This window comes from Rhinolophus hipposideros (genome assembly GCF_964194185.1).
Source record: "Rhinolophus hipposideros genome assembly, chromosome: 17".
Lineage (NCBI taxonomy): Eukaryota > Metazoa > Chordata > Mammalia > Chiroptera > Rhinolophidae > Rhinolophus > Rhinolophus hipposideros.
The window spans coordinates 12663481-12688923 of NC_138063.1; the positions used below are offsets into that span (position 1 = coordinate 12663481).

The following is a 25443-nucleotide window of genomic DNA, read 5'->3' on the forward strand; positions in this document are numbered from 1 at the left end:
TTTAGGCAGTTTATGTTAATATAAAGTCAACAAATACTTCAGTGTCCACTGCCCAAACCTGACAGTACTGGCTGTGTTATCTTAAGGAGAAAATAAGCGATGGAAAGAACAAATGGACTGTGTGTTGTGATAAATGCAGCCATGATGTGATTGGCCTAATGGAACTGAGTTAGGCTTCTCTTTGCTATCAGTGGAAGAGTGAAGAAATGTCACCAGAGTGGGGACTGGTTAGCTCAGTTGGTTAGAGCATGGTGCTGGTGGCACCAAAGTTGCTGGTTCGATCCCCTTAGGCCACTGTGAGCTGTGCCCTACAAAAAAAAAAAAAAACCCTAAAAAAAATGCCATCAGAATAGGTTGTTTATTGGGTACCCAGCACTGAATTCTTTCTAAAATGGAATGACATGGGTACTGTCATTAGTCTCCCTTATCTAGATGTGTAAACCAAGCTTTAGAGAGGTTAAACACCTAACCCAAGACCACACATGGGGAAAACCAGGATTCACTGACAGTTGACTCCAAATTCTTGGTGCTGCTTCATCACTGATTTATAATTGGTGAAAACTAGAAGAGCAGTTAAGATGTCCAACGTGTCATTTTAGGGAGGGTAGACATGCAGTTTGAGAAAGAGGATTGTTTCTTATGAATGAAACAAGAGCAAAGCCTGGATGTTAAATGAACACATTGGGTTAATTTTCTCTTAAGTGAATGAATATATGTTTATCACCCAGAACAGTGCCTAATACACAGTAGCACTCAATACATGGGATGTCTGGTATCAGTTAGCGTTGTAGGTAACAAAAGCTGGAAACGAAGCCTTCCATGAGGGAGGGTCTTGTCTCAGAAACTAGAACTCTGGAGACAGGCAGACTTGGCCTGGCAGAAGAGGCTCAAAAAATCGTTTAAGATGAGGGGGCTCCTCTGGCTTCCCGGGCCATCATTCTTAGACCTCAGCATTAAATTTTGAGAGAAGTAAAGGTTGAGTGACATATTCATAGAAACCGCTGATTCAACACCAAGGAACGGATCCTAGGGATCTGTGGATGGCTGGTTCCCGGTTTGAAATGCCCTAACACAGGTAGGTGGTGGTCAGTGAGCTGGGATTATGCTTTGTATTCTGTAAAGACTTGTTTCTGCAAAGAACACCTAATGAAAACCAGCTACTGAACCACTGGTATCAGATCAAAAGGAATGCCTTTCTTCTAATACTGGAAAGGTTTATTATAGCCTGGGAAGACTGATGTGGGTCCATAGGCGTTAGGGCTCGCAAGTGCCACCTCCAGCGAAGGTTAAGAGACAGGAGGAAGCTTCTCGCAAGTGGGCATTGTGTCGGCTCTTGCAACACTCGCTGTCACGTGGGAAGAGAAAGTTGGAGACCCTTTCCCACCGCGTACAGGAGAGGAGCGCGAGGAGGACGCCGCCGCCTCCTGGCCCCGCCCCCTCTGGCGTGGACCCGCCCCCTGGCGTGGCCCCGCCCGCAGATGCTCCTGGTCCAGCGGCCGCCCGGATAGCGGAGGCCGAGGGCGGGGCTCACCCTTGCCCTCGGGGTCCCTCGGGTTCCACCAATCAGCGAGCGCCCTGTTGGCCGTCCTCAGCTCCCGCGCCCCTCCCCCTCCCGCAGGCCCGTGCTTTCCAGAATCCAAGATGGCGGGATCCAGGCAAAGGGGTCCCCAGGCCGGAGCTCGGCCGTTTTTCTGCGCCCTGCTGCTGTCGTGTGGCCACTACGCCTGGGCCCAAGGCGTGGGAGGAGACCCCGCGCACCCTGGTGCCGCGGGCACCCCAGCCACGCTGCCACATCGCCGATTCGAATACAAATACAGCTTCAAGGGGCCGCATCTGGTGCAGAGCGACGGGACCGTGCCCTTCTGGGCCCACGCGGGGAGTAAGCCGGGGCGGCGGGCGGGGGGCCCGGGTCCCATCCTCGTTACCCTCTGCGCGGCGCAGGGGCCCCTTCTCCGACCCGCCGCGTTCCTCCGCCTGCCCCCAGGCTTCCCCCCATTCTGTCGGCCCCCTTTCCGCCGGCTTTCCCTTCGATCTCGTCGGGTCTTTCCGTTTGCTTAGAGGTGTCTTGTTACTCCTCACGACTCCCGGCACTCACGTAGACTCGTGTGTGGGCATCGGGTTTCGCCCAGCGCCACGTCTCGAGGGGAACGTCCCGCACCCCCCCACCCCCCCATCTGAGACCTGTCCACGCGGCCCCACCTCCTTCCGCCTCCCCTTGGCCCTCCCCGGCCTATGTTTTTTAAAGGGGTGTTGGCCGTGGTTGAGGTTCCGATTTGTACGCGATGCCTCCCCCTGACAGCTCTAGAGATGATCCGTGTCGGGGTTAGAGTGATTTGTAAGTTTTTATGTCAGGAGACGTTCGTCTCAGCCTATTGGAACGAGACCTTAAATCTGCTTCCTCTTGTATGAACACAGTATGTAGCTAATAGTCATGCTTGTCCTTTCGTGGAAGGAATATATTTTTTGGTATTTATTATTTCAGAATAGCATTATGTCGACAGCCTTTTCGTCGTTGTTACGTTTTTTGGAAAAGTCGAAATAACCTGTGCTCCATGTTTTATTCACTCTGTGTCTGTTAGCACTGTTAGTAGATAAGAGCTTGCCCTGCTAGACATTTACATATGTGAGAGAAACACCTGTACTTTAGGGCTGATGTGTCACTGCTGACTAAGGAACCGGCCGGAGCACTTGACATGCGGTAAGCTCTGTTCAGTGACCATCAGATGCACCTTTTGAAACAAGCGGCAGGTGCCTTTGTATGAGGTGAGAAGCTCTGGCACTTGGAATTCCATCTTTACGTGTAATTCAGAAATCATTTATATGAGGTTAGTGTACATCATTTTAGACTGGCCAATACGTGAAACAAAATGTTCCGTTTCTAGAAAGTAATTGTTGACTAGGAAGCACCCTTCTAGGAAGGGCTGTTGCCCTGAAATTAATGTATCATTAATTAAACGGTATACATTTCAATTGGACTTAATGACCAAGTCATTAAGTGTTTGAAGTAGCGTGCAATTATTTTCTTACTCAACAGACGTGAGTTATGTGCCCACTCGTCTAGGGTACGTTCCTGGGTATTTGTGATCAAGGTAACGTTCTCTTCTCCGTACATAAAGATGATCCAGAAGTACCAAACACAAGTTTTGGGGTTTTTTGGTTTTTCTTTTTGGAGTGATGATGCGTTTTTCAGTAGTGGTGATGAGCTGGTTCACACCGTTCCAGTTCTGCTTCTCTCCATTGCCTGCCTGCTCTTCTTTCTATCGTTTGTGCTTGCACCACATACTCAGGCAACGAGGAATGTTAATCAACGACTCAAATTAGTTACCTTGACTTTCTTTACAGAGCCTGTAACTCAGTTTGTCTGGTGCAGAAAGGTCAGATAAGGTATCTAGGTGAATTCAAGTCGTATGGCTAGACTGAATTTGAAACGAAGGGATTAGTATTTTAGCCATGACTTTTCCATCTCCTGACTCTGAGAATCACTGCTGCGGATATTCCTTGCTTTAATTGTCACCGTATTTTTCACATCCTCACTGTTTTCTTAACTCCGTTGATCGTTTTTAAAAATCTTTTTATTTTGTCCTGAGATCCACTATTTAAAACAATTTTGAAAAGTAGAGAAACCTAAGATTTAGTTTAAACATGGCCCTTTACATTCATCCCTAAATTAGGAGCAAATCTGTGGTGTTTCTTTTTCGTGCTTCTTTCTAATGTCCTTTTGTACTCTCAGTACACACCCCTGGGTCCATAAGGGCAAAAAATGATAACAATTTGTTACCCTTTATAGCTCTCAGAGCTCTTTCACCTTCATTCTGATTTGATCCTTAGTAGGCAATGCAGGTGTTATCTGTTTTTATAGATTTAAAAAAAACTGATGTTCAGAAAGGTTAAGGTCTTGGAAACGGTTACACAGCTAGTGTCAGTAGAATAGAACTCAAATCCAGGTCTTCTGATTCAATATCCAGTACTCTTTTGAGGATGCCTGCCCCCAACTTTTAAGTGTTTGATGGTGACAGTGACCGATCTTACTGAAGTATCTTGGCTTTTCTTTTTGTCAAGTTTTTTTCTACCTAGACAGAGACAATACAGTTATTTCCCAGCATGCATGCCAGAATTGGTTAACATCTGAGAGGGTGTGCTAGAATTGTTCAAATGTAGGCCTGATAGTTGCTTAATAATTAGTCGAATAATAAGGGTAGCTAACGTTTATTGAGATACTTATATGCGCTTACATAGGCACTTATCTGCCTGTGAGGTTGTTAGAGAAGTGGGGTAACTTGCCTATGATCAGACAGCTAGTAAGTGGTAGAGCTGGAACTTGAACCCAGCGTGGAGATGCAGACCACCGTTTTGAGAATCACTTCTCTCTGAAAATCTACTGATGCTGAAGAACTGCTTATTGACTTTAAATTCAGTTGACCCTCTCCCTAGAAGAATGTATATATGCATAAAATTTTGCATATAACTTTTGGGGTTTTTATGGAAGTGATTGAGCCCAGCCCCTTCATTTTACAGGTGAACATATGGTGAGCCCAAGAGAGTAAGAGAATTATTTGCTCAAAGTCACACAGCTGAACTGAGACTAGGAATAAGTCTCTTGGTTCCTAGTGGTATGTTCTTTTCATACTGTTTGAGCTTTCTAACATTTGCAAATTGGTGAAATACATCACAGTTTTTAAAAAGTTGTATGCAAATTTTTGAGGCATTTGAAAAATAATATGAGAATCAAATATTTGGTTTGCCTTTTAAGCCATAATTTTCTCCCTCCTGTCCCTTAAATTTTTAGTATATGGTTACAGTTTTAATTTTTTTTTTTTAGCAGCGATATTCCACTACTCAAAAGGGGTGGGGGGTTGTTAGAAAGCCCTAAAATTTAAAAGTTGAAACTTTCAACATGAAATATTTCCTGACAAAATAATTGTATAGGTTAGTGAGTTAAAATTAGATATCTAAGTATATGTAACAGTTTGGTGATGATTCATTGAGTTTTACCTAATTATAACTTAAAGCTTTTCTTCCCTGATTTTTGTTCTAGATGCTATTCCAAGTTCAGATCAAATTCGAATAGCACCATCTTTAAAAAGCCAAAGAGGGTCTGTGTGGACAAAGACAAAAGCAGCCTTTGAGAACTGGGAAATTGAGGTGACATTTCGAGTGACTGGAAGAGGTCGAATTGGAGCTGATGGCCTGGTATGATAATCTCTTTAACTTTGAAAATACATATAAATGCACATACCACCAGCCCCTAAATGTTCCCTATTCTAAATTTACAGGCAATTTGGTACACAGAAAATCAAGGGTTGGAGGGTCCTGTGTTTGGATCAGCTGATATGTGGAATGGCGTTGGAATATTCTTTGATTCTTTTGACAATGATGGAAAGGTATGTGTCTTGTCAGGACTGTTGCCCACTTTAACGTATCTGCTAATAAATTAAGCTGTGAGACATATACCTTATTTAACACGTTTGTCAGTTTATGAGTAGAGAACTCCCCAAAGTAAGTACGCTGATTAGTCTTTATATAGCTGGGAATTTATAAATGTAAAGCTCTGAATTCATGATTTGTCGTAGTCTACCTTGAGATCATAATGGAGCCCTAACTCCGAAAATTTGCAGGGCCCCCCCCGATCCCCAGCACTTTGTATGTACATAGTAATTTTAATGGATAAACATGAGTCATTTTGACGTCGGCAGTGAAACCAGTAGTGTTTAGACTAGACAATTATAGTTTGTTTTTGTGAACATACCCATGTGCATTACTGCTGCTAGCTCACATATGAATCTCTTTTCATATGTTAATCAGTTTTTGATCAGCCAATTTCTCTGATCTCCTAAAACAGCTAAGAACAAAATGTACTTATAAATCAGAGACTGTAAGTTGTTCTTGAGCAGCCTTAAGACTGATCTTTGCTTGAGCTGGTAGTTTATCTACTGGGGTCATTATTAGCAATTTAAAGAACTTTCATAACTCTTTGAATGCTGAAGCCATGTTACTTAGCTCCCATAAGTCCCACACTTGTCCCATGCTCACAGTGTGTCCTCGGATACATGCTGTGGTGGATTATTCAAAGACAGTCTTCATGGAGGTGTTAAGTGACCAGTTTTGAATGATTATAATGATTATAGTTTTGAATGATTATAGTTTTTTCTAAGTAAGTGGAAATCTCTTCTATTAATTATTTGTAAATTTTGAGTTTTATAATTTTAGAGATCAAGAGACCTTATAGCACCTCCAGAATGATCTAGAATTCTTTGATTTAAGGATTTTAAAACAACTATGTTCTCTTTAATTTTAGAAAAATAATCCTGCAATAATAATTATAGGCAACAATGGACAAATCCATTATGACCATCAAAAGTAAGTGGGTGTTTTTTACATTATTCCTGATTTCAGCTTCTTTTTGGGAACCTCATAAAATGCATTGTTTCAAATCTGATCATTTTCCCGGTGAAATAACATTATCTAGGTGAAGTAACATTGTAGCTTGGTGCAATGGTCTTATTTTAATTTGGTTCTGTTTTAAAGTTCTTTCTGTGGACCACCTTATATTTCAAACATAAAAATGTGTTGTTTTATTTAACCTAAAATTATATAATACTTTTAAAGGTTTATAAAATGTTCCTGGCTCTCAGTGATGCCACTAGTCATGTCTTTTCATCTTTATTAAAAGGGGTCTTTCAAAATTAAAGTTCATAACCTTGACTGAACTAATGACTAAGAAATTTACGCCACTTTATTCAACCTTAGTATTGCTGTATTTAAAGATTCTCGGTGGGCTACAAAGCTTCTGTTTAGTATATTTGTAATGTGTACGAATTAGGTATCTACGTTTTTTTCATTTTTTACATGTTTGTTGTGGGAGGAATTACGTTCTAGCCATCTAGTGAACAGTAAGGAAATTTCGTATCCACAACCTGTTTACCATTTCCTGTTTTAGTGACTTTTCACACTGGAGCTATTTGAAATAGAGGCGCCAAGGCCTTCTCGTGATTCCGCTTCAGTTGCTCTAGAGTGGGACCTAGGAGTCTGCATTTTTAAAGCTCCATGTGTGATGCTGACTGTGGGCCAGGGTACAGGAGTCTGATCGCGTGTAGACGGGTCGTGTGGCTGCCCTGCCATCAGCGGACGGTGACAGTGGCTCCTGTTGTTACCCAGAGCCCTGACGGGATGCCCAGGAAAAACTCATGCATCCACGTTGTGTCTTCTGAATAAATAACCAAATATCCCAAGACTTTGTCATAACTCGATACTATTTTAACCTTTCTAGACATTAATCACTTTAAATAGTGAGTTTTTAAATGTTACGAAGCTTAAGTTTCTTGTTTGTTTTCCTTTCCCTCACACTGTAGTGATGGTGCTAATCAAGCTTTAGCAAGTTGCCAGAGGGACTTCCGTAATAAACCCTACCCTGTCCGGGCAAAGATTATATATTACCAGAAAACACTGGCAGTAAGTAACACTCGTTTAGAGATAATCAAGGGAACAGGATTCTGGTATGACTTTTCAGTTTAAATCTTTCATCGAAATTCAATGCATTTGAATTTGGACATTATCCCTGTACTTAATCAGTGTTACTGTGAGAGGACAGAAGTGGCTTCAGAGCTCGGTGTAAGTGGGCATGTGTTGTAAAACCTTGCCACTAGGTTTGTATTTAGTAAATGTGTAAGCATCCTACTGTGTGCCACACATTGTGTACATGTCCAAGCCTTCAAGATACAAATATGAGTAAGGCAAAGGTCGTTTTCTCCAAAGAGCTTGTAGTCTAATGCTGGAGATATTTATGTAACATTTTTATGCTACGTGATAAATACTACAACACAGGTACCAGTGAGAAATAAATGGGTTAGAATCCTGTACCTGCCAGGTGGGTGTGGGGAAGGGCAGAGACAGTTTCTCAGAGTGTAGCTGTGGCTTAAAGGGGAAGTAGGAATTTCCTAGTTGGGTGCATATTCCCGGCAAAGGAAACTGGCATCAGGAGGGAATGCTGAAAGATTGGGGAAAAGCAAGTGGTTTGGTGTGGCTGGAGGTTACAGGAGATCGGAAGAAGTGAGGTGAAAGGTCGGCTGTAAACAAGTCTTGTAGGTCTCATGTAGTTTATCTTAAAAAGAACAGTTTACAGAGTTTTAAGCAGGAAACTGAAATGCTCAGATTTGCAATTTAGGAAGAAGGCTTAGACAGCAGTGTTCTTACCTTGGCATTTGTGAAAGGAGCAAAAGATACAACCTCTTAGACTCCTCCCCCTTTAATAGGCCACGCCCCGTGCTTAATATTTCACATGCAGTTTCTCCTTTATTCTTTCCAACAGCCCTGTGGGGTGGGCATCCCCATTTTACACATGGGGAAATTGAGTATGGGAGGTTTTAACTAACTTGGACAGTGTCATACCAAACAACAAACAAGTAACAGAACTGATTTGAACCCAGCAGTATCTTAACTGCAGGGTTGTACTTGTGGTCTGAGCTAAGGTAGAAGAGCAGTAATTAGGAGGTAGAAACCACAGCAGTTACTACTAGATTGCTTGGGGCGGGGGGGGGGGGGGGGGGGGGGGGTGAGTGCAGTTGTGGAGTCAGAGTTCACATGTTTGCGTCCCACATTGTATGGGGATTAACCCTTCCTGTTGACAGGTATCGTATTCTCTTGCTGAAAATTTGGACAGAGTACTGGAACATTTTCCCTGTGTGATTTACTCTTAACTACAACTGACAAAACTTTGCACCCGAAAGCAATGATGGAAGTTCGCTGACTAGGGCCTTGTACCTACTCCTTCTGCTTCCGTCCTTAATGTCAGCGACTCTTACTCAGGGTGGGGCTAGCGATTGGGTTGCTGGAAGTGAAAGGCAATGGAAGAGGCTAGACTGCAGCCGGACTGGGATCATGATAAGAGTGTCCATGGGTCAGGTGATTCCTGTGCTTTCTTAGAATTCCAACCTTCTTCTAAGACCTTTAGGGTCATTACTTCAAAAACACATTCTGCAGAGTAGAAGAGTATGGGTCTTTTTAGTGGTTTCATTTTCTGCCTTTTTTGTCAGTATGACTTCTGTCGCTTTTGCTGTCTCTGCTAACTTATGACAATCCAGTTACCTTCCTAATTTAATGAAGACGAGCTCACTGTCTGCTGAGCCATCTGTTTAATTCTCAGCTAGCTGTGGTAAACATTGTAAATTCAACCTATTCGTTTTAATTCTGCCAATGGGGTTTTAAAACAAGTCTGATCTCTCTTCTGTATGAACCATTCAAAGAAAGTAACCATGGTTCCTCAGTCTTCTGGAGAGAAGGTGAACCATGTTCTATTTTAGAAAGATTTCCATGGGAAGTTACCAGATTTTTCTCTTTAAGCCTTTGACACGTAGAGGGGCAAAAATTATTTTCTTAAGTAAAATATCTTATATAATGTACCAAGTAAGGGAGGTTATTTAATGGACAAGGGATTACCCTTTATAATAATGAGAGAAAGTTGATAGTTGGTTATTAGACCAGATGTAAAAATCAAATCGTATTGGCCATAAATTTACTATTTGAAGTCCTTTTTACAATGTCTGTTGTAAAAGCTATAGCTATGGTATGTCTCTCTAGGTAATGGTTAATAATGGATTCACACCAGATAAAAATGATTATGAGTTTTGTGCCAAAGTGGAAAATATGATTATCCCCGCACAAGGGCATTTTGGAATCTCTGCTGCAACTGGAGGTCTTGCAGGTAAATCTTGCTATCTTTTAATATTAAAAGTTTGTGAATTGAGTTTCATTAGGAATAGTATATTTTGGATACTTGTTTACTTTTAACATTTTAAGACTAGTTGTAAGCTTCCCATGGCTTGTGAGGCCAGTCTTTTGGTCTCTGGGGACTGTTGATTCTATTTTGAAGGAGGCATTTAAAGTTGAGGCTATAAAAGATTAATTGGAAAATGTTTTAGGATCCTGAGAGTTGTCACAGCACATTTAAATGCATTTGGTAGCCTGAGGAAATATGACTGGGGACTACACTTTAAACAAGATTGACCGCTTTTTCTTCCACGTGTGGTGATAAATGAACTTCCCATTGATGTTAACACTGTCGGGTGGTTACGCTGTACATTATGTAATTTTATTATTTTCAAATATATGAATTGTTCCTTACAATAACACAGGAAGGGAGTGAGGGAAGACAGATTATATTTACCCCTTTTTTAGATGTGTTTGCCAAATCATGGATTAAAGGACTTTCTAAAGCTCACACGAGCAGTAATGGTCAGACCAATGTGGGAGTTGGTGGAAGAGGATTCCTGGCTCTCGGGTCAAGGGCTCTATCCTACTGCACAACTGCTCCTCCAGTTCCCTGACCTACACTGTGTATTACAGTTTTCTCTTTAGTCTGGCTGCATGTCTAGGTCTCCACAGTAGTGGCAGGAAGCTGAGAGATTGCTGCACAGTTGGATTTAATTGCTTTTACTTTGTGGCTGTGACTAGTCAGGATTTGGTATTTTTAGTTCAATGTTACAAAGTTTGATATGCTAGGTCCCTGTTTTCAGCTTAAGCAGCTTGAAATTAATCTGATTTGTATATATGATTGTAAATAAATAAAATTGTTAATATCTGCTATGCAAGGGAAACAAATTTGCATGATGTGTATAGAGAGTAATCATATTATCTAATCAGAGTGCTTTGAGAGTCAAAGGAGATGCTATTAATAAGGCCAGGACAACATGGATAAATCAGCACTGTCCCAGTAAGCCAGGACGGACAAGTGTCATGTTTCTAACAAAGTAAGGCAAGTGCTGTATGAAATGTTCAGAGACAGATAGGTACAGCAAGTAATGAGGGACAAGAGTTTTGTCTTGTTTGGCTGGGACATAGTCCGTGAAGATTTGTGGGAAAAACTGGGAGGGTCTCGGTGCCTGCGTTAGAAGTTTAGGCTTGTTCAGACCTGTCATCTGTTTGTTCATCCCCTTATCAGACCTTTGTTAAGCATCTGTTATGTGTTAAACACTGCTAAATGTTCTGGGTTAGGATTTAAGAAAGTAAACTTTCACTTATTTCTAATAAAATCTTTCAGATGAATTTTTGTCTCTAAGCTCACAGCACCATTGTGTTTACCAAATTAGAGCTGCTTTTTGTTATTTCCCTTATTATTTTTTAACACAATAGATACCTGTAAATTCACAACCATAAAAATAATCTATTATGGAATTTTTCAGATTTTTTTTATTTTTTTAATTTGTAGATGACCATGATGTCCTTTCTTTTCTGACTTTCCAACTAACTGAGCCTGGGAAAGAGCCAGTAAGTATAACTAGTTTTTTCCAAAAGTTTATTTTCAGTTTAGTAGCTGAAAACTTGGGGGAGACTGATAGGTTTGGATCTGGTTTCTGCCAGTTACTGCCATGTGATCTTGTGCAAGTTCCTTAGCCTCCGGAACGCTCCATTTCTTGACTGATACACTGAGATGCTTGTACTGGCCATCTTGTGATTTGTCAGCATCAGATAAGACAGTGCCCTTCTAGCAAGCACTCAGTAAATGGAGGTGGCTATTATTTTGTGTTGTAATTATTAGTAGCAAGAGTAAATTGGTTATGATTTTAGTAAGAAATAACATTTTTATGTTAACCTTTCAACTAGTAGTAGTTAAATGCAAAAAAAAAACATATTGAGGTTTATTATTTTCTTATCTTTTTAAATTTATTTTTTAATGTGATCTGTTCTTGAACTCCAAAATAGCCTACACCAGATAAAGAAATTTCAGAAAAAGAAAAAGAAAAATATCAGGAGGAATTTGAGCACTTTCAACAAGAATTGGATAAAAAAAAAGAGGAATTCCAGAAGGGTCACCCGGACCTTCAGGGGCAGCCTGGTGAGTTGTAGCGACGCTGCCCTCGGGGCTGCAGCAGGAGTCCTGGCACTTGTGTGTCCCCTCCCCTTTCATCTATGTCATGCTCTCTGTTTCATCGGGCACATTGCAAGTAATTTCTGGAAGCACTTTGTGAGCAAATCTTCAGTCTCTAAAGGGCTTGGAGATTGATGTTTCTACAGTAAGAGTGTGGTGTAGTGACCCCCTGCAGTGTGAGCTCCATGAGGACAGGGACTCGCTGTGTTCACTGCTGTGTCCCCTAAACCTAAAACAACAATCATGCTGTACAGGCACAGCCGAGACTCAGTAAATATTTGCTGAATGAAATCATCCCAGGTGTATTTCTTTCCTTTCAGTGGTTCACAATCACCTTATTACTATAGAGATAATACTTGAAAACTATCAACACTCTTGTGAGAGTAATGTGAAGTGGTTATCTTGCTCTCCTCCCCTTACTTAGGCAACAGAATTCTGGGCTTTAAAGGTTGAGAATTTAAAAATGTTAGTCTAAGTCACTAATTAAGAACTTCCATGTGCTCCGTGTCGAAAGTAAAACATGTTAAGGCCAAACAGAGTGACTATTTCGTCTTCTAACGTTTGTTCTCTGGGTCGTTCGTTCCCCATCAGCACAATTGAACTCACTCTGTAGTATGTGATTGTCTAAGTAATCAACGGTATGATTCAGACTTACTGAAGCCAACAATGAAAGATAAATTTTATTCTTTCTTTGCATTTGTTTTAAACGTCCCATGTGATTTGTTAGTATATTCTGAAGCTTACTATAGTATTTGAATGAAATGATCTGTTTTTAGCACGGTCAGGTATAAGGAAAATCAGCTCTTCTCCATTCCATTTCTTAATCTTTTACGTAAGTGAAATGCACAGATTTTAAGAGCATAATTCAATGGATTCTGATATATGCATACACCCATTTAACCATCACCCAGATCAGTATGCAGAATAAATATTCCCTCATGCCTCTTTCAAGTCAACCCCCACCCACAGAGGCGACCATTATTCTGATTTCTACTAACATTGATTAGTTCTGCCCATTCATAGAAATAGACTCACACAGTGTATTTGAAGGAGAAAATGATTTTTAGGTGAAAAAATTCAGACTGAATATGTAATGTTCAACCACCAGAGATGGCAAGGACGAATAGTAATTTCATCACGATTGAATTCACTGTGTGCATGTTCACTATTGGGGAGGTGATACCACTGTGTTTGCACTGATTTTAGTGCATATTGGGACTTGGGTCCCTGACGACATATGTGTGGGTGATTCTGACTTTGATTTGTCATTTCCATTTCAGCGGATGAAATGTTTGAGAGTGTAGGGGATCGTGAGCTGAGACAAATCTTTGAAGGACAGAATCGTATTCATCTCGAAATCAAGCAGCTAAACCGCCAGTTAGATATGATCCTTGATGAACAGAGAAAATACGTCTCTTCCTTGACAGAGGAGATGTCTAGGAGAGGGGCAGGAAGCCCGGGGCAGCATGGACAGGTGAGCTTTCTAAATATGCAGATGCCTTAGTGAGCCTTTGGTGTAGAAGAGTGGGAAAGAAAGGTTCCTACGGTGTGTCCTGTAGAGTGTGGACTGTTGAACTGGCTGCTCATCATTTGTTTTTCCCCCAGATCACTCAGAAAGAGCTGGATACTGTTGTGAACACTCAGCATGAGATTCTGAGACAAGTAAATGAAATGAAGTAAGTATACAAAACCACATCTGAGTGTTATGTGCTATCTTTACTTTAAATTCATGACTTCTCTAGATATGCAAGCACTTTATTGTTGTAAAATTCCTGCACGCAGGTAAGAATCACGTTCGAGATTCATAAGTAAGGGAGTGTAAAGTGCAGGAACTTTTGATATTTAGAAACTGCAAATATGTCTACATTTTTTTCATTGTTCTAAGCTAGAAAAACATGCTGTAGCATCTTTGAAAAAAAACAGGTTTGTCGCAATTACTTGGCAGCCAGGACTATTTATACATTTCTAAAATATGAAAAGAATATGGGTAATATATAATAATTCTTTCACAAATACTAGGGGAATAAGTATGCACAGCATTGTAGGGCTATAAGACAAGCATACCTTAGGCAGGAACATCTTTTTGATGGAATGAAAGCATTTTGAAGGAAGTATGCTACGTGTGACGACCTCTTTTTCATTCTATCTGATACCTTAAGAGAGACTAGACAAAGATTTGGAGCAGGGAAGAGACACTGTGTCCTTAGAACATTCAGTGATAAATTTCTAAAAAGGATCGACTTATTCACCGGTAATAACATTCAGTGCCTGGACCAGAGAAACAGCCAAAATGTCATATTTCATAAACTAATTCTTTAGAGCACTGCCCTAACCAGTACCGCCCTTGACAAACAACGTCAAGGTGAGTTCTTTAGGACTGGAAAGTTAAACAGGATTGGGTTACGTAGAAGGTGAAAATGCCTAACACCTAGAGATTAAAAAGCAACCCAACTTGTAAAGGCAAATTTATATTTCTTTCATTTGTACGGTTTGGAATTTTTAAAAATCTTCAGTTTGTAAACTTGTGATTAAAATATTAATGATGGTAAATGAATACTTAAATTCTTTTAGAAATAGACTAGATCATGTAACATTATTTTTTTAATCTTGGTTTTGATCTAATTTTAGACTTCAGACTGTTCAAAAATAGTACAGTTTCCGTATATCCCCTACCCATGTTCCTCTAATGTTAACATTTACATAACCGTAGTGCAATTGTCAGAACCAAGAAACTAACATCGGTACAGTACTGTTAACTAAACTCATGATCTTATTCAAAGTTGACCGGTCTTCCCCTACGCCATTTTCCTGTCCCTAGATCCTATCCATTGCATTTAGTGATTTCTCTGTAGACTTCGCAGTCTGCAATAGTTCATCTTTCCTTGTCTTTCATGACCATGACAATTTCCAAGAGCATGGATCAGTTATTTGGTCAATTGTCGCTCAGTTTGGGTTCGTCTGGTATTTAGTGATTGGACTGAGGGTGTGCATTTTTGACGAGAATACAGCAGTGCACCACGTTCGTGGTGTCGGCATGTTGCTTTACTGCTGATGGTGGCGGTGATCACTTGCTTATGAAGCTTTCTTCCCAGTTTCTCTACTTTAAACCTCCTATCTTTCCCTTGGTGGTTAATATTTTGGGAAAGGTACTTGGAGACTGTGCTCACTAATTTGCTCACTAATTTTAGCATCCGTTGATGTCTTACCTGAAATAAGAATGTGTTTACTAAATGGCTGGTTTTTCTATTTTCATCATTCCTTCTACATTTATTTAATGGAATTCTGTAAGGACTAGCTGTCTGTTCTCCGCCATTTATTCATTTAATCAGTTGCTTATATCAGTATGGACTCACGAATATTTGTTCTGTGAGTTACAATTCAGTACTGCCGTTATTTATTTTATTCACATTGTCCCAGCTCAGTCATTAGGAGCTTCTTCACTTTGGCCTTTGTGTTTGGTTTTTATGCGTTTCACTTTCTGGTGCTAGACTGTGTTTCAGGCTCTTGTCTTTTCTCTGCCCAAGCTCTAGAATCAGCCACTTCTCCAGTGAGCCCTGGTTCCTTGCAGAAAAGTGTTTAGAAACCAAGATCTGGGAACTAGGTGTGCTCCCTACTGCTGGGGTGCCACTGCTTCTGGGCCCTTTCGGTGGGAAGAGCTAGGGAATCTAGGAGTGTATTCTAACCCACACACCTACACATCACTATTTTTCTACCCACCAATCTACATTTGTTTTAAAAAACCATGAGATTATTTGGATATTTTGGATTCTAATTGGACCGGACTGAACCGAACACTACAGGGTTGATTTTAGCCTTCCTCCTTCCCCTATTTGAAAATTCTTTCTCCAATAAGGAGAAACCTGGTTCTTAGGATCTATAATATATTCACTTATTGGTTCAGTTTTAGTGTGCACATAAAGTGGTTCCAAATTGTTATCCTACATCCCTGTAGGAAGCACATTTACTGATGGATTCATGTAACGTTCCTTTTGCCTCTGGCCTCTTCAGTATCTAGGCCAGACACTACCTTCCAGTAGTTACTCAGTGTAGTGCTCTTCTCCCCTCTCTTCAGTGTGGTTATGATATTTATTCGTAGCATAGTTAGGCTTTGTGTTAGTGGTTGTGTTCGTCCATATCTGGTTGATTTTTAACTGTTTATATTTTGGGCGTATGAAGGGATGTGAATACTATGGTTCTAAGAGACTCTGTGTGTGTGTGTGTGTGTGTGTGTGTTCATTGACATTTTACTCAGAAAGCACTTCGTTGATATTTTGTGGCAGTTTTAAAGTCTTCATTGCTAATGTTAACTCAAATATAATTTTAAAAACTTTGTTATCATACTTAACTTTCAGCCTGACATACTGTGTTATTTCTAAGTAATTCTAATATTTGAACATCTTTTGTCGTTGTTGTTTTCTTCCAGCAAAGCTTTTACCTTTTAAACTAAATTTTATTTCAAGGAAGTAAGTTAGAGAACTTATTTCTTCATCCAAATTGAACTGTAACTGTTGAAATCACTGTCAGGAAGTCAGAGACATACATCCTATTATGCTGTATGAGGGAGAGCATTCGTATCTGCAGATGCAAAGGAGAAAAGTGTGTGTGTGCGTGTGTGTTTAGGGAGTGGTTGCATATGGCAAGGAAGCCTCAGGGAAAGGAGAGTGTTGAGGACGGAGGCAGCCATTTGAACTGGGCTTTCTCCATTGTAGCTCTTGGAGGGAAGAGGTCAGGGCTAGGAAGAACAGACAGACACAGAAGCTAAAATGAGTGAAGGATATTTTCAGGGAATGGCAGGAGCCAAGGCAGATAAAGGGAGTCGTAGGAGACAGTATTAGAAAGAGAATATGGAAACTTAAGGATTTTAAAGACATACGGCCATTTTCGAACATACACAGAAGTAGAGAGTATAGTGAACCTCTGTATATCCGTGAAATCAGCTTCCACAGTTGGGAACATTTTCTAGTCCAGTCTTGTTTTATCTACTTCACCAAAAAATCCCCAGGTTTGAAGATATTTCATACTATAAGTGTTAATAACATAAATTATTTGCCATTTATAGAGCTTTTTAAGTACTCTTAGGTAATTTAACCTGACATTTTCAGGTAGTATGTTGAAACTCAGATACATTCCTTTCTTTTTAACTAAGTAGCCCTGTTGTGCTTCTACCGTATTTTAAAAAAACCTGTTTGTCTCCTCTCCCTATCATGCTTATAGACTCGTATCCAAAGAACACACTCAGTGGTAAAGTCGTATCTGACATCTGAGTAGTAGAATCACAGCTCACATGGTGATTACATTACAAAGTCAGTGTGTATAAGGTGAAATAGTGTATGAAGTCAAAATTACCTTCAAAAAGATACTATGTTGGCGACTACCACACCACTGCTCGATATGCCAAAAGAAATGATATTTCCTTCCTGTTTGAAGCAGATAGATGCCTCTTTAGTTGGGTTCTGGTTGAAGCAGAAGGCTTGTATAAAGGGGCTATCTGATTGGATAACAAGGGAAAATAGAATTATATTTGACTTAGGGGTCCCCAAGACCATCCATTAGGTTCTTGGATTTGCTAGAAGTACTCAGAACTTAGAAAAGCTGTTGTACTCACCGTTATGGTTTATTACAACAAAAGGATGGACAGTAAAATCAGCACAGAAGAAAGGTAAATAGGGTGAAGTTGGAGAAACCAGGCAGAAGCTTCCAGCTGTGTCCCCGCCCCCCACGCCGTCTCCTGGACAGTGCTCATTCCTCTGCGGAGTGCTGTGTGACAGCATGTTCAAAGGGTTTCCAAGTGAGGAAGCTCGGCCAAGCCTCGGTGTCTGGGATTTGTATTAGGGGTCAGTCACACAGGCATGGAGCACCCATGTGACTCGCCTTAACGACTCAGTCTCCAGTCCCCCTAGAGGTCAAACTGACACTGGCCTGAGGCCTCAGACAGACAAAACCATAAATCACATTGTTAGTGTGCACTCTCTGGCTGGGCTAAGGCGGGCCAGAGACAGAGACACTTTCATCAGGCAGGATATTACAGGGGCTTAGAAGCCTCCCTTCCCAGGGGCTGGTCAGGGGCCAGTCCTGAAAACATTTGGAAAGTGCAGGGTTTGGGCAGCCCAGGCCTGGCGGGCTAGTTCCTGATTACACAGCATTAAACACCCAGAAAGGTTTAAAATGAACTGTCATCCATTGTGTCGTCCCATACCCATTTATAATGTTGGTTTTAACAAATTGTTTAGTGTTACTCTCTGTGTGGTTAGATAAAAGATAAAGGTATAATGTTAATTTTTAGTTTTATAAATTATTTTCCAATGTTGAAGACAATTCACGTTTTTATAATATTGAGTTTCTTTTATCTTTTTTTTTTTTTAAAGTGATCTGATACATTGGGCTTAGATGTGTAGCTAACCATTTGAAACCTGTGACAGAATCATCTTTCTAGCGATCCCATTGTCTAAAGGGATTTTCTGTTTCAGGAATTCCATGAGTGAAACTGTCCGACTGGTCAGTGGCATACAGCATCCCGGACCTGCAGGGGGCGTGTACGAATCAACCCAGCACTTCAACGACATCAAAGAGCACCTCCACGTGGTGAAGCGGGACATCGAGAGCCTGGTGCAACGGAACGCGGTAAGGAGTGAGCGCATGCGCTTTTATAATAGGCAAGGCGGAGCTACTCCATAGGGCCGCGTGTGCCGCCCATGCTTCCAGATCCCTTTTTTTTTTTAATGCTGTTCCAAATAGTGGAGCTGTCAGCCTCAGACTTTTTTTTTTTCCTAGATTCTTTTCTGTAAACTTCCTTTAAAAAATGGCCCTTGTTATTGGTAATTATATATGTAAATAGCTTTGAAAAGGGAAATGTCTGTTGACAAACCGTTTTGTTAGACTGGCACGTGCTGAGTGCGCACTTACTGGGTAACTCCTTTCTCTGTCTCCGCTGTTGGCCATAGCTCTGCAGCTGGCGGACTGATAGCAGCTTTCTTTAAGCAAGATTCTTCCAGCTGCTTTTCCTGTCTTGTTTCATTTTTCAAAAAGTTTTTTGTTTTTGTTTTACTTTATTAGGTCTTTTTTATAGTGTAAGGCCCAGCTGCATTTTTGGAGATTGGTAATAAATGTTAAAAATAGGAAACATTTTTGTGAAGTACAATATGCATAAGAGCAATATTAAAAGACACACATGGTACTTTTAAGTTTTTCCTTAATTATTGGCTTTAAAAACCCTTAAAAAATTCACAGATGCTTGTAGCACTTGCCTCTTTCTCCTCCAGATTTTCAATATATGGCTTAATGGTTTTCTTACTGACCATTACCTCTTATCCAGAACATTATTATCTATTTGTTAATTATGTTTGAGGCTTTTTCCGCCCAACTTTGGCCAGATTTGCTGTGGGTAGTATATATGTCCTGATGAACTTGATCTCGTAGATGTCAGCATATTGAAAACAAATAATGTTAGAAGCCATTCTGCCGAGATTCCTTGATGAAATCTTTGTCCCTAATATTTAATACCTCCTTATAATGGAAGGAACACTCATGGAAATAGAAAAGGAAACATTTTTCAGAATGCTAATTAGTAATGTTGAATGCTGGGAGATGAGGGAGTGTCAGAGCTGAGACAAAGCCATTATGTTTGCCAGGTAGTTCACAGTAGGGCAACCAAGTGGTTGTCTGAACCAGAACGCTCCAAGTGACGCTGAATGCACCCAAAAGTGTTCTGGTTCAAACAGTAACGTGCTTGCCCTGTTGATGGTGACGCTATTGATAATTAGTACAGCAAGTATACACGGAGTGTCCAGGGGATTTGTGGACCTTCGAGGACACTAAAATCATCATCACTATGAGGAAGGTAGGAGCCAGATGGTAATGAGTTAGCGACTGGACCGTGAAAAGATGGAGGCCTGCCAGTGTCAACTACTCTTTCCAAAAGCTTAGTGGTAAAAATTAAGGGGATGGAAGGTATTTATGGGGTGAATGAATGAAAATTCTTGAATTTATATAGTAGACCATGAGTTTTGTAAAGATTTCACATTTATTTCTTTTTCTAAAATACTAACTCAACTAATTTTAATAGAAAGTCTTTTGCCTTATAGCCATCAAATGAAAGACTGAGATGCCCAGAACTACCACCATTTCCATCATGTTTATCGACGGTGCACTTTGTTATATTTGTAGTGGTACAAACGATGTTATTCGTTGGTTATATTATGTACAGGTAAGCCTCTAAAATTCGACCCAACATTTTTTGTATTTGTTTAATTTGAAATATTCAGTAAAGTTATCTGTCGATCATAGAACTTTCAGTGCTTATAAATTAGATTTATGCAAAGCAAATGTTTTTAGTCGATGTCAGTTCATATGGGGGGTGCGTGTATACAATGTAGGCTTATCCTAATGTATTTTGTAATTCAGAAGACTGTGTACATTTTAATTTTAAGCAATCCTGTTTCTTTCCAAAGTAAAGCGTATAGAAATGCTTCAGTTTTTCTCTTTCTGTTTTTTCTTAGGACTCAACAAGAAGCAGCTGCCAAAAAATTCTTTTGAGCACCATTTTCATATGTGTACATCATGTATGTATGTACAAAATGTCTATTTGAGGGAATTTAAGTATTTAAATTGCTTCATAGGCTAAATTATTAAATTTTGTATAAAATAACTTTAAACATTGATTTGCAGTAAAAATAAAACCTTAAAGACAACCACATGTAAATTTGTGCATAGTACATAAAATCTATTTAAATTTTGGTGAATTTCTGGCCAATAGAATACAGCCACTGAACAGAATTGATAAATAAGAGGGTAAATAATAGAAAATGGGGACAACCCCCAGATATGAAAATTACCCCTAAGCCTCAGATGTTGGAGGTTTCGTTATTTTATATAAACACACTTGCTCTCCTGCCCCCCAAAATATGAGGTCTAACTAAGAGCTCCCCATCATGATTATTTTGTAACCTGTCTTTTTTTTTAAAAGGTCAGAATTTCCTACTCTAAGAGCCAATCCCGCAATCCTTTAATCTCATACTACTCTCTTTGAAATCAAAGAACATTTTGTCTGAGATCATTAGGATCTGGATAATAGGCTTCAGATAGTTTATTGAAGTATTTTTCCCCTCTGATTATCAGTGATATATTTCACTTTTAAAGGAAATTTTGGGGGAAACTTAAGAGCTGCTCTTCACCTAAAAACCCATTTAGGTGAACACATTCCTCTCATAATAGTTTGTATGGGTATTTTGCCTGGTAATGTGTTCATTTCATAGTTGCTCATATTCTTGAATGTCTTCATTCAAACGGTGTCAGTTCAATACTACAAAAACAATTTTTGCATTTGTATTTGTGATTTAAGGAACTTATCTCTCCTTTTTTGTACATGTAGAGTCAGCTCAGATTGCATCTTCTGAGGACCCTTTAGTTCACAAACCCCACACTACATACAGATTTACATTGCTCCATACAACCCGGTGTTTGCCATTCTGCATGTGCGTATAAATCACGGAGGCTGTATTAGAAGCAGTGTTAGGATTTTTGAAGGCAAAATTTGAAAATAGAGTTAATAATTCTGGTTTCTTTCTTTAAATACCAGAACTGAGGATATTGTGAAGCACTTGTTAGTAAGTTTAACCTTGAAATGTCAGACTGGAAGGGGTTAATAGTCTTTGTACATAGTTCTATTAATAGGTGTTATAGAAACAGTCTGTAAGTGACATTTTTAAATGCACTTAATTTTATTCTCACAGCTCATGTGGACTTATTTTTGCTGGCTTCAAAATACTCTTTTACCTCTTTTAGCAAAAGTGGTTATCTTTTGTTTGTCGTAGAATCCAAAGTAATACTGTTTTACAAAGTAGTATATTTAATTCTTCCAAACTTTGAGAAATGAACTCTAAGATGTCACTTACAGGTCAGGCTAAGTGCCTAACATCTATACAAAGGCTATGAAGAACTCTACATGATAGCAGTTCTTACCTTGTGCTGCGTGTGCTGGCATTGCTCCTTATGTTAGCATTTGTCCCGGAACACTGACGGAGGGCGTTCTAATGATGAGTCACTCTCCTCAGTCACTTCCGCATGCAGAATGCCTCTCTAGTATTCTTCCTCGGAGTCTTAACATTGTGAATTCATATTTCAGAGACCTCATCATCACAGAATTTACTCTTATTTCATGAAAAAAATTAACACCTTGAGAAGAATATTTAAGTTGTAGACTATGAACTTGGGAAATCCTCCTGTGATAAAAGGCTTCAAAGTATCCAATATTATAAAACCCATGGTCACATGTGCCTGAACTTAGTAAAGGAACAGTAGATCTATGCAGGACGCATTTTTCAGGCTAAAATTCAAGAGGAATTGTTCTGATCATTTCCAATACAAATGGAGACGACCATTATGAAAGAGCACTCGCATGAAACTTTTCTACTTAGTAATTTAATTTGCTAAAAATCACTTAGTAAAGTAGTTCGCACAGGGTGTTTATCATATTATTTGAAAACTGGTTTATTTTCCTCAAAATCGTTGACATTATCTCATTTTCAAAGAAAAGTGTTAGCTCTGTGGAAAACTCAGTCACTGCCAGGATTCCTTCATTTCTGTACTGTTTTGTATAATTGAATTTAACTTCTCTCACACCAGCAAGTATTTTATAGGTGCCTTGGATTAAAACAAAATTGATTTTAAAATTTTAATATAAGTTGTGCTTTTGATGTTTTTAAAAAGAAATGCAATTACATGATGGCGGAAACCCTTATTTAATGTACCTATTTGTGTTCTAACTGTTTGGATGTTTTATTCAGCTTGACACTTTACTATGAAGCTGCAAACAAACAACATTTTGTTATGTATTGAAGGGATACCAGTATTTGTCACACTGTAGCCCGTGGACCATCCATCCGGGTCCTGGAGCGTTTGTTAAGAATACAGATCCCAGGGCTCCATTCCAAACCACCTAAATCAGAACTCAGAGGTGGGGCTTCAGGATATCACTTTCAACAGGCACCTCAGGTGATTCTGAGCACACTGATGTTTGAGAACCACTAAAATGGGGAGTGAAAAAAAATAAGCGTTGCTTTGTTGATTTAAAGCTGAGCTGAGAGCATAATGTAACATTTTCATTGTCAACGACATTAGCAAATGTGCACTGATTCTTTTATACTTAAAATTTACTTCATGTTCTCTTTACTAAAACTCTTGGTTTAGTAGCAATGAGAAACTAAACCCAGATTGTTGCCTGTAGCTCTTGGTACTTTGGTTGATGGCTTTTAAACTTACAAAATCATCTTCAGATCATGCTCAAGCCATGAAAACTCCCATCTTCACGTCTGCCTGCTAAAGCTTTTTGCTTTCCTGGTGGCGATTTTTGTGACATTTTATCTCAGACAATTGTACTTTTTGATAACCTGGGGAAAACAAAAATTACTTGAATGAGGGATTGCCGGACCCGCTGCATCACAGAGACACAGTCTTTGTAAAGAACATAATAATAACGGTTGTGAATATTAAGATGTTATTATCTATTTCTGTCCATGTGCTTATCGCAGGGAGATAGTGAACAAATGATTATATTGGATTTTGTTGTATTTATAAGGTCGAATGTGAAATCACCACTTGCAACTTTTTAGATCTGTATGTTGCCGTTTAATATATTTCTTTTAAAGTTCAAAGGAGTTTTCTATCCACTGTTAATTTCAATTGGATAACGTTTTTTGTCAAGTGTTTTCTGCTGATTGTTATTTGATGCTAGCTGGAATTCAAGAAATGACATTGACCTTATTCAAATAAAGAAATATTTTAGTAAATTTACTTTCCTTTCATTGATTTTGGGTAATAAATCGTCATTTATTTTGCAAATAGGCCCTGATTTGTGATAGTATTTCATTTAGGATGTGCTGTGCGCTCTGCCCTCGGTAGATGCCTACAGAATCAACACGTGGAAGCATAAAAAGAGAAGAGAAATGGCATTGGACAAATGCTTACCCTTGCTGGTAATGAAAAAAAGGTTGGTACAAAAGTAATTGCGGTTTAAAAGGTTAAAAATTGCAAAAACCTCAATTACTTTTGCACCAACCTAATATTTAATGTTTTCACTTTTAATAACCAAATACTGGTAAAAGTATAGTTAAGCTGGAACTCTTAATCATTACTAACAGCAGTTAAAAAATCTTTTAATCTTTTTGGCAAGCACCATTTAACCAAGTAATTCTAATTCTGAGGTCATAAAGCTTTGGTGTCAGACAAATCTGGGTTTGAATCTTGGCTGTGCCATTCGGTAAAGATAACGTTCAGTTTTTTCATAATACTTACCTCAGAGGGTTGGTAGCATTGTAAGAGAGTCGAATGTGGTTTTAGAAATTGGTAGACTAGACTAAGGTAATGGACCCCCCTCTTCTGAGAAATACTGGATACAATAAAAGATTTAAATAGATGGGTTTGAAAGAAATCAAAGGAAACTTAAAGCCTGATCAGTGAACCTACAGGGATGGGATGGTGGAAACAAGGGGCTGTGGAAGCTCTAGACACTAGTTGGGCAGTGGGGACGTGGCCTTGGCCTGCAGGCCATAGTCAAGGTCTGGGATCTTATTCAAGGGTGATGAGAAGCCTTTGGAGGGCTAAAACCTAGTGGGCCCATTTCACAAGTGGGGTACTTATTGTGGGGACAGAGCTAGGAGTGCAGTTTCCAGGCTCTCGGCCTCACGTGGAAAGGTGCTGGCTCAGGTAGTAAATGGCCATCAACTGTGATTGGATGGCCATCAGCTGTGGCTAGTTGGCCGTCAGCTGTAACCAGTGAGCCATTGGCCAGTAATATAACTGCTGTGGCTACGCTAGCAGAAAATGGGGCCTAGCAAGAAGATGGTGGCTGAGCTAGCAAGCGTGGATTGCAGTTAGCAGGGCAGATTGCAGCTAGCAAGTGAGGTTCGTTGGCAGACAAGTGGACAGCCGGTTGCGGATAGTGTGGCTCCTGCTTCCTGTGTCTCCAACCCAGCCACCAACGAGAATATAGTGGTATGACTCCCCTATTATGACTCCGTGGGTGTTCCTTTTTGGCCTCACCATATCCTGCATTCTTACGTGGGGAATGGGACAAGAGACCCCGCATGACTCCCTGTTTGACACTTACCTTCCTCTTCTGGAGGCGTGAACAATTCTACACACAGCAGCAAATAGTTGATAGCTGTCTAAGTTGAAAGGCCATTCTAGTAAATAAAGGAATAAAAAGTTTTTAAAGATATGATTCCATTTTTAGTGGAATTAACTGTTGGGGAGACAATGAGAGACTTGATTTTCTAAAACAAAGCAATAGCGAGAATATTCAGTTGTCACACGAGTGTAGCTACGACCTAAAGGTCTCCCTCCCCCCAACACACACAGGAAAGGATAGGACAGGCTGCTTTACAAACTGGCTTTAGAGTTTAGAATTGACACCATCACCATTCATAATAGTTCCTAATTCCTAATAAAATGGAGTTTTAATACAGTTTCATAATAAATATGAATAGTAATTTACAATAAAATATGAAATGGATTTTTATTTGGGGGTTTTATTCTTTAAGGGATAATATTAACCTGATTCAGACCTATCAAATCCAAGTTGGCTTTGG

The 25443-nt window shown here is 39.8% G+C and overlaps 1 protein-coding gene across 1 annotated transcript; it reads left to right on the top strand.

The window, feature by feature from the left end:
• The first annotated feature begins 1617 nt into the window (after positions 1-1617).
• LMAN1 (lectin, mannose binding 1) lies at positions 1618-23646 on the top strand. Its single transcript, XM_081078339.1, has 13 exons — positions 1618-1879; positions 5036-5190; positions 5274-5381; positions 6296-6357; positions 7350-7449; positions 9574-9697; positions 11201-11259; positions 11695-11827; positions 13141-13334; positions 13466-13536; positions 18328-18481; positions 19942-20063; positions 20356-23646. Exons 1-13 carry the CDS (start codon positions 1642-1644, stop codon positions 20390-20392), a joined length of 1557 nt encoding a protein of 518 aa, XP_080934465.1. The 5' UTR covers positions 1618-1641; the 3' UTR covers positions 20393-23646.
• The last annotated feature ends 1797 nt before the right edge of the window (positions 23647-25443 follow it).